General features: G+C 35.9%; 1 protein-coding gene across 12 annotated transcripts in view; it reads right to left on the bottom strand.

Annotated features, from left to right (window-relative positions):
- Positions 1–1,997: 1,997 nt before the first annotated feature.
- The window catches only part of AGTPBP1 (ATP/GTP binding carboxypeptidase 1), a 167,029-nt gene continuing 159,645 nt past the window's right edge, over positions 1,998–9,381 (bottom strand). For all 12 annotated transcript variants that reach the window (XM_037901764.2, XM_043547337.1, XM_043547333.1 and 9 more), the window contains one exon: positions 1,998–5,396. In XM_037901764.2, coding sequence (XP_037757692.1) covers positions 5,219–5,396 — 178 coding nt within the window. In that variant the 3' untranslated portion in view covers positions 1,998–5,218. The remainder of the gene's footprint in view (positions 5,397–9,381) is intronic.

Here is a 9,381-nt window from a genome sequence, read left to right as displayed (position 1 = left end):
ATTCAGTTTGCTCATCCTCTCCCTCTGGTTTGGAGTCCAACACCAACAAAAGCCATCATCTTTAACCTCATAATACACTTGAAAAATAGGCTTATTATTATTCATCTCCTCTTTTTGTAGGTGGAGTAATACAAGCAGACACATTAAGTGATTTTTCTCAAGGAAAAAGAAGGAACCAGTTTGAGCTAGGATTAGCTGCCTTCAGTTCTTGAGTCCCAGTCCTGTGTCCAAACCACTGCTCATTCTCTCTTTATTTTAAATCACTCTAAACTAAAAAGTTACCTTAAATACATGTAAATTAAGTAGTTTTGGAGCTAATTTTACGAATCTAATGCATGAGTGTGTAAGGATAAGGTCAGAGTAACATAGCCAGGTATGCCATATGATGTATTAGGATCTGATTTGCTTCCATTTCCTCACACCCGTAACTTCATTTTCTCTTTACCAAAATTTAAATACCTAAAATTTGGGGAGATAAGTAATAATTCTGTATTTACAGTACCCAATAATATTCAGCTTCAAGTGCTACAAAGCATTGATGTTAGTAATTTGAAATTCTCTTCTGACTACATTGCTGAATTTGCCTTGGAGATAACTTTTCCCCCAGCAGCAATAAAAAGGAAAAACCTGTGCTATTCTACTGTTGAAGTAATTTTATAGTTCCTGATTAATATTGCTCTACCATGAATTAAACAGCAACCATTTCTCTGACTGGCTAATGGTTATCACATAAGGCACAGAACCCTCTTGAATTGATTCAACTTAGACTTACAGTAATGGAAAATTATCTCATTTATTTAATTCAGTGGAACTCCAGTCATCACAAACAATGGAGCAGATTTCATTTTTTGTGAAAGAATAACTGATCTTTGGTTAATTTGTCTAATTGTAGGAGGTGGTTATGGGTATTTACTTTAAATTTCTTATAGGCTTCTCAAAGAGATGAAATCAGTCTCTTGATATTATTCAAAAATAATTGAATCATACAATTTCAGACTGATTACATAGTATTTACCACTTGTCAAAGCTGTTTAGTATTTTAGATGTCAACGTGTTGCTTTGCGGGTGTTTAGGGTTTTTTAAACAAACAAAATCAAAGTTTTTTTCCCCAAATTCTCCATATTTTAGCAAGTCAGGCAGGCATTCAGATCATACAACATCCTTTTTCCTTAGAGCCTTCCTGGCTCTTTCTCCTCATCGTAGGGACTTCTCTGCTACCAAAGACAATGATGAAGTATGGAGCTGGTATGGGGGATCTTGCAAGTGATATAATTTAAGGAATATATATGATGTGGTTCTGTATATTATTTATGTATTTATTTTGTGAAACAATAGCATAGCCAATTCTTGAACACCCTGACCTGCCCTAATATACTAGCTCCAATGCATAGCGATGAAAGTTGTGGGCTTGTGCTGTATTAGGACTCCATCCGATAAACCATTTTGTGGGTCTTGTTCTTAATACTGAATGAAAATTATAAATGTACAATTGATATAAAAAAAACCAACATGTTCAGTGGGCACTAACTGGGTCTCTTCCTTCCAGCCTCAGTTGAGGTGCCAAGGAATGAAGAGGCAGAGACTAAACCATACACCTCAAGGGCTCCCCTAAATGAGGAGAGAAACATATTAGTTATGTAGTGTGGGAAAAAGTGCAGTGTTACTTCTCTTGCTGTATCTGTACAATGGTGATCTCCGATTTGGTCAGTCTGGCACTTTTTACAAGCACCAAAAGCAATCAGTTTTCTAAAACTGATTCTACTCATTAGCCTGTGAATGAAAAGCTTAACACAATGCAGCATGCTGGCTTCTTAAATTTTTAAAAACTGACAGAATTAGAATATTAATTGCCTCATTTTTAGAAACACTGAGCAACCCCAGCTCACACTGAAAACTGGACCATACATGCTCTCATTAAATATACCTGGCAAAAGGAAAATACCACAAAATTAACAATTTCTATTTTCAATCCAATAAAATGTGTAGGGAAACAAGGCGATTATAATGATTCCTTTATTATATATTTTCTTAATATATTTATATCTGGGCATGCACAATAATACTGCCACAATTGTGTCTAGTACAGCATTACAATGAAAAGGTATCTGATACCTGAATTTTGATTTTGTAAGAAGGTTTTTACAGCTACTATTGCCTTATTTGAAACGAACACCGGTTCTCTTTGTTCAGTTAGACTTGCACAATATTTCACATCCAAAAACCATCACATACAAATTGACATAAATGGCAATCTTTGAAAGTTACATTACATGAAGAAGGTTGCTTCCATTACATTCAAGGAAAGATGTCACTGCTGAAGGAAGAATTTCAAGTTTGTGTTACAGTCTCTGTATCACACCTGGATGGGGAATACTGGAGTTCATTATCTAGCAATGCAAAGCATTCAGTCTTCAGAAGCATAGAGTAAATATCACGACCAAAATCAAATGCTTATGTTACTAAAACTCATCATTATTTTGGAGGGAGGCAAAGGCATAGCCTCTTTCCTTATGAAGAACCTGTCATGGTTGTATTAAAGCTATCATGTAATATCAAAAATATGTTGCAAGGACCTTGAGTCATAAAAATCAAGAAAATTTAGAATTAAGACTAGAATTTCATCTGTCATAACTAGCACCGAGATACTGAGCCATGTACAGTACGGTATATAAAACATGCTCTTGAAATTCTCATGCACAATGGATTCAGCCTCTCAAAACCTAGCTTGAAATGAACATTGTTGTATTTACATTTCAGACTTGTATTTAAGTATCTGTTTGTAACAAACGCCCTGAATAAATATTTATTCGGTAGTCATTCATAACTCCTTTTGGATCATCTTCCAGAACCACTAGTCCAAACAGAGCTTCTACACAAGGGCATTAAGGATACTGCACTATTGAGACTATGGAGTTCTTTAAATTGAATTAATACATTCCTAATGTTATCAGGCCACAGTATTAAAATGTTGAAATCTATACTACTACTAAAACAACTACGAGTCCGGTGGCACCTTAAAGATTAACAGTTTTATTTGGGCATAAGCATCCATGCATCTGAAGAGGTGGGTTTTTTACCCATGAAAGCTTATGCCCAAATAAATCTGTTAGTCTTTAAAGGTGCCACCAGACGACTCCGTTGTTTTTGAGGATACAGATTAACACGACTACCTCTCTGATACTATATTACTACTAAGTCAATCTACACACAGAGATGCTAATTAACTTGCTGTGTTAATACAGCAAGTTAATTTAAGTGAATTTATTACTTATGAAAGGTGCTAGAGTAAGAGTTCTAGAGACTGGAGGACTATTTATACCCAGAACGGGTACAACACAGTGGGCTTCCCTACACTGCCCTGCTAATGTGTCTCAACCCTGATCTAGAGGAATGACCTCTAAGTGATAAGAGGGGATAAGAGAGTAGCAGGTTCAGTCCCTGGTGTCTCTGGTTATTGCCAAAAGTGCCAATTGTGATGGTCACTTTGCTGTCTGAACACCTGCTCACCAGGGAGTGGACTGAGCCTGCCTACTCATTCAATATAGGTCACAGAACAATTAACATGGTCAGTCCTTAAAAAGAAAAAGTTGGAGGAGAGAGTATATAGGTGGTTCTATCATTCCCTTACTTCTCCCGGCTGATCATTTAATTTTTTTAAAAATTTAAGCATAAGAGCATGCCAGTACTATTTCAACGGCAAATATGCCAGCATTTCTCTCTCTACCCCAATTTCAAAACCAAGATGGCATAGTCTGTTGCTACCTACCTAAACTGGATTTGAACCAATGAGTTATTGGTAAAAGATTTCACATTTCCACTGACGATCCCCTGAGCCATCTTGCTCTCTATGGTTTTTACTTCATGCACCAAATAAAAAAAGAAAAACAAAACACACACACACACCAATTTCATTTGCATTGCTGACACTTAAAAATCTCTTTAATTAATGTTGCAGGATGGAAAGATATTGCTTGATGCTTTTAGATGTCCCCTTATGTTATGCAAGCATTTTTCAAAAAAATAAAGAAGAGTCAGAACTGGGTCATATCAAGCAAGGATAATTAAACTTTTTGCTGTAGCAAAAATTCAGTTTTATAAATATTTGGCAGTAACTTCAGCTCCACATTAAATCTTATTCTAAGCAAAAATGGGGCAGTAGAGGTGTAGGGGAGGTACAAAAGGACTTTGTTCATTCCCACAACATGACTATCTTTGACTCACAGGAAGACTCTAAACCAACATGGATACCACGTTTCCCCTTAAAAACATGCCCAGAATGAAATGAACTCATTTTGACAATACAAGAATTTGACAAGAATATTAAATAAGTTGCTAAAAAATACATAGCAAAAATATACATACAGTATACACATTTAGCCACTTCTTGTCACTGAGTAAACTTGTTTCCAAAGCTAAAAATTAACTGATTGTGGAGATGAACATCTCTCTCTTCACCTGAGATGATGTGTCTCAGGGAAGAGTTTTATGCAAACATACAATTCATAGTAGGTGCAGGTGCAGTAGCCACCATAAAACACTTCTGACTAGTGGACTAACAGTAATCTTGCAAGAATAACTTCTTTTTTAAAAGGGCAAGTTAGATGTCATTGTATATTTTAGATTATGGCTGCTGTAAAATTATAATCTCAGTGTATTAAAGGATCAAGAAACAAGCACAACAATTGATCAAATTTTCATTTTTGTTTAATTTAGTAACTAGAGAATGAAACTGTTTCAAAGCAAGCTCCGCATTACTTCAAAAAAAATCGAGCATTTAACATAATTCTAAAGAAAAACCTCAACCTCAATAAACACACAAATTAATAAAAAACCTGTACATATGTATTTTTCAGGAAGAAACTCAAAGGACTGTACCACAAGGCATTTTAATATTAATTTCTGTATCTGACACTACAATTTATAATCCATTTGTTGGTGAGTAAGGACACAAAAAGCCATGCAACAATATTTGGTAGAAAATGAAATGGTAAAGCAATTGTTTGATATATTCAGTGCCAAATGAAGGCACTGAATTCCTTAAATAAAACAAATGCCAATATTATCATAAATCAGAAACACATTTATTGTCTTTCAGCTAAACTGGCTTCAATTACTTTTGTCTCTTTGAGCCAACCCTCTTGAGAGCCAGATACTTCCCTGTTTCCTGTCCACTAAAAACCAGGATATTCATTTTCTTCTTTGAGTCTACAAAGATGGCTCAAGGCAGGTGTGTCCTTGTCATTTCGGAGTCAGAAAGCCCCTCTTCTGGAACAGAGGGTTCATAATCGCCTGCATTATCAGCCAATTCAATGTCTTGCTCATCATTACTCTCTGCACTGTAATCAACTTCTTCAAGGAAGCGAGGCTCATCTTCATCTAGAACATATGTAGTGGGGCTGTAGAAAGACAACACACAATAGGTTGCATTAATCTCTTTTAAAGATTTAAATTCAGCTACAGTCAGAAAGACAATGTACTTCCTTATCTTGAGCTAAATGAATAATTCAAAATGATACTCGTTTTAATGTAAGAAAATCAGGCTAATAGGAATAATTAACCTGAATAATGCATATAAACTGTGAGCCAAAATGACATTTATAAAGCTAACAAATTAATATCATAGACACACACTACATAGGATATATATGTAAAATATAAAGAAATTATACACAATTTAAAAGTCATTGAACGGGAGTAAGTTAGCTTTTTAGGTATGTTACAGGGCTTATTCCTTCACCCACTTACTTCCCTGGTCCTTCTCGCATGAACAGAGAGCAACAATACCCGAAGTCCAAAGGTACAGACAATTCGATGTTTATTGGGGTGAACTTCCAGCAAGCATGATTCCAGTTTCCTTCCTTAGTGTCCCCCTTCCCAGCTCTGACACCACAGAGCCTTACCTGTGTCCCTGCTCCCATTTCCGCCCCTTAGCAAAACATGATTCCAATTTCCCCACCCCCATTCCATTCCCATTCCCCCCCTTACTTCCTGATTGACTGAAGACTATATAGTAAAACTTGAGTTCTGCTTAGCTATACCTTAACCTATCATTTTCCTGAAATTTAACTAACCAATCCTAACATATTGTAACATGATTATTTAACCAATTATATCCCACCACCTTAATTAGTTTACACCCAGCAAAATTAATTATACAGCAGACAGAAACAATCACGGAACCAGACAGAGACCATGCAAATAAACAATAGCAAAGTGGGAACTATAATGACAAAATACAGAAGTGAGGATTTCACAACTACATCTATAAAGACATAAGGGTTTCCCAGCTGTGTCTATTGATAAGTGAGTTCTTACCAAACAGAAAACTATCAAACTAAACTTCCTTTTACATCCTCTAGGCTCTTCCCTTTCTCTGGAGGTGATAGATCAGATCACCTTTCTAACAGCCCCAGATTACCTGATTTCAATGTGACTAGTTTGGAATGTGAGGATATGACCATACGCGTCCCAGCTTATGGCTGCCTCTGCTGCTTAGCCAGAGATCTTAGCCTAAGAACAGGGCCTCAGACTGTCACAGTAAGAGCAGGCCCTTACACCGGCAGACAGCGATTTTGATTTTCTTTTATACCTCTATAACTAGCTAAGTGATAAGAATACACCTCAATTCTTAGAGTATAGGCCTATATCCTAACAAGGTGCTACTATATAACATACAGAATATGTATTAACTGTGATAGGGACTGAACAGATATAAGAAAACGTAGACCCTGCTGTCAAGAGCTTCCAACTTTAGTGTTTTAAATTATAAGCTCGTTTTCAGATTGTAAACTTATGTTTTAATTACAAAAAAAGTTATTAATTAGTTTGAAAAATGTTACAAAGAGCACTTTTGACTAGTTTGTAAATGAAAGCTTAAGTACTCACAAAGCAGGGGGTTAAGCCTTCTTTTGTATGCAAAATTATCAAGGTTATTTGAAAATTGTTCAACTTATTCATACTTTGCATAGATTAGTTTTTGAACGTCTTATCTTAAATCCTGCAGTTCACAGGCAGCAGTTAACTTTAAGAAGGTGGGTAAGTGACTATGGGATATTCTAAATGGTTTCTAGAGTAATGTGCTAAACTAATTTCTTCCAAGATTCTAAAATGATTATCTACCATTAGAGTAAACCACGACTGAATATGCCTTTTTCACTACCCCAGAGTTTCCTATTATGAGAAAAAATAAAAATTGAATTTTTCATACCCAGGTTTATTATTGTCCCTTGGGACACAGGATAAAGCTATTTGCTTAAAAGCACTAAATGCTTCTAAATATTTCATAAAGTAAGTAGATCTGAGTTCAGATGAGGTCCTAGAAAGGACCTGCAACTTATCCATTTTAAATTCATAATCAAATCATATAGATTCCCCATTAGGTTTGCCAAATGTTTCTACATTGGAGGAGCTGGAACTAAGGAATCAATAATAACCAGATACAACTCATAAAAACACAACAGGTGTGTTAGGAACATGTAAGGTGGACTGGTTTGGGTTATTGTGTTAGGATCATTAAACAAAGCATTTCAATCAAAGTTATACATTTGAATTTTTACAACTTTTTTTTTTTTTGAGGTACACTATAGGATCTCTTGACAGTAGCTCTGCATTTAATTTCATTACTGTTTCCACTCTAAAGCTCTTTTAGAGAGTAAGCAAAGGACCATTATAATTTGCAATGGGCTGAAATTTGGTGCAAATATTTTTCACTGAGCGTATTCTCTGTACCTTCAAACCTCAAGTGAAGTGTGCAACTGACAGCTAAGATTCACATACTGGGAACATGACCAAAAAACCTGGACTTTTTAGTTTAAAAATAGGTTTTAAAAGTACTAAAAATCAAAGGCCTAACAAATTAAATTAGCGCACACAAAAGAGAGAGACTAGGCTACTGTATATTACATTTACCCTTTAAATTTTTCAGAATAAGGGTTAAGAGCTTGGTTGTGCTTACTAAATACCACAAAAAGAAAAGCAATACAAAACTAAATGTGTTTAACAATTGTTATTTAATATTCTGGTGGCACCCACAGACCCCAACTAGGGCCAAGGCTAATTATGCTAGATGTTGAACATACATATATTGGGTGTCTACCCTAATTAGTTTACATTCCAAAAAGACAAGCAACATATGAAGGGTTAAGGAGAGGGATACAATCAGGTACTCTGACTGGCACAAATAAACTTATAACAAGACTGTTATTCTAGTGCCTTTACATGAGGCTCACAAGGCACTTCACAAGCATTAATGAATTAAGTCTTCAAGGTATCCTTGTTTTACAGATAGGGATACAACATGGCACTGAACATCTATGGCAGGGCCAGTAACAAAAGCCAGATCTCCTGACTCCCCATCCCGTGATTTAACGATGTGACTGTATTCCTTCCTCTAGAAAATCATAATCCACCAACACCTACTTCATTTGAAGGAAAATAGGTTGAAATTTTCATTCAACTCTTTGGAAAAATTACTCCCTGCAAGAAACCACACTCAAAACACATCTCATCTCAACAAGTGTGTAGACTATTCTGGGATTTCTGCTTTGGATCACTCAACACAGATATTGATTTGCTAGATTACACATACAAGGAGTTCCCACTGCAATTGTAGGATATTCTGTAAAAAGAAAAGGAGTACTTGTGGCACCTTAGAGACTAACAAATTTATTTGAGCATAAGCTTTCATGAGCTACAGCTCACTTACACGGCTGCTACTCTGAAACAGGATATTCTGTGTAATTCAATTCACAGGAAATGCAGCCATTAATTCTGAACACTGCCCTCATTAACTCATAGTTGTGAGAACTGAAAAGTTTCACAAAACTAATTTTTGCAGTGCCAATGACATGTTTTTCTAGCCAGTGCTACCATGAAGTTAACGTATAAAACTGTGTTACAATAGACACTTATAAAATTGATTTGTTTAGTTGCATGTAACTTAGGATAACAGAGAATGCAATGGAATCTTCTGCAAGAGATACTCTCCCCATCAGGTAAGTTTACTGTAGTTTTTAAAAAATTTTTACACATACACAGTCCAGAACATGTTGCAACTGTCTTGATGATTACGCAGAGAACTAGACATTTCAGCAAGCCACCTTCACTTCTAGGAGCTTACATTCTGTTTACCAAGTGACAGACTATGTCCCAGTCTACATTCTGAGTTCTAAAAAAACAGAGTATTGTGGCACCTCAGAGACTAACAAACAATTTATTTGGGCATAAGCTATGTATAAGGTGTGTGTGTGTGTGTGTGTGTGTAAAATCTTCCGTGTGTGTGTGTGTGTGTGTGTGTAAAATCTTCCTCCTGTATTTTCCACTGCATGAATCCGATGAAGTGGGTTTTAGCCCACGAAAGCTCATGCCCAAATAAATTTGTTC

This window comes from Chelonia mydas, chromosome 5 (assembly GCF_015237465.2).
Source record: "Chelonia mydas isolate rCheMyd1 chromosome 5, rCheMyd1.pri.v2, whole genome shotgun sequence".
Lineage (NCBI taxonomy): Eukaryota > Metazoa > Chordata > Testudines > Cheloniidae > Chelonia > Chelonia mydas.
This window is presented reverse-complemented; position numbering and strand designations above follow the sequence as displayed.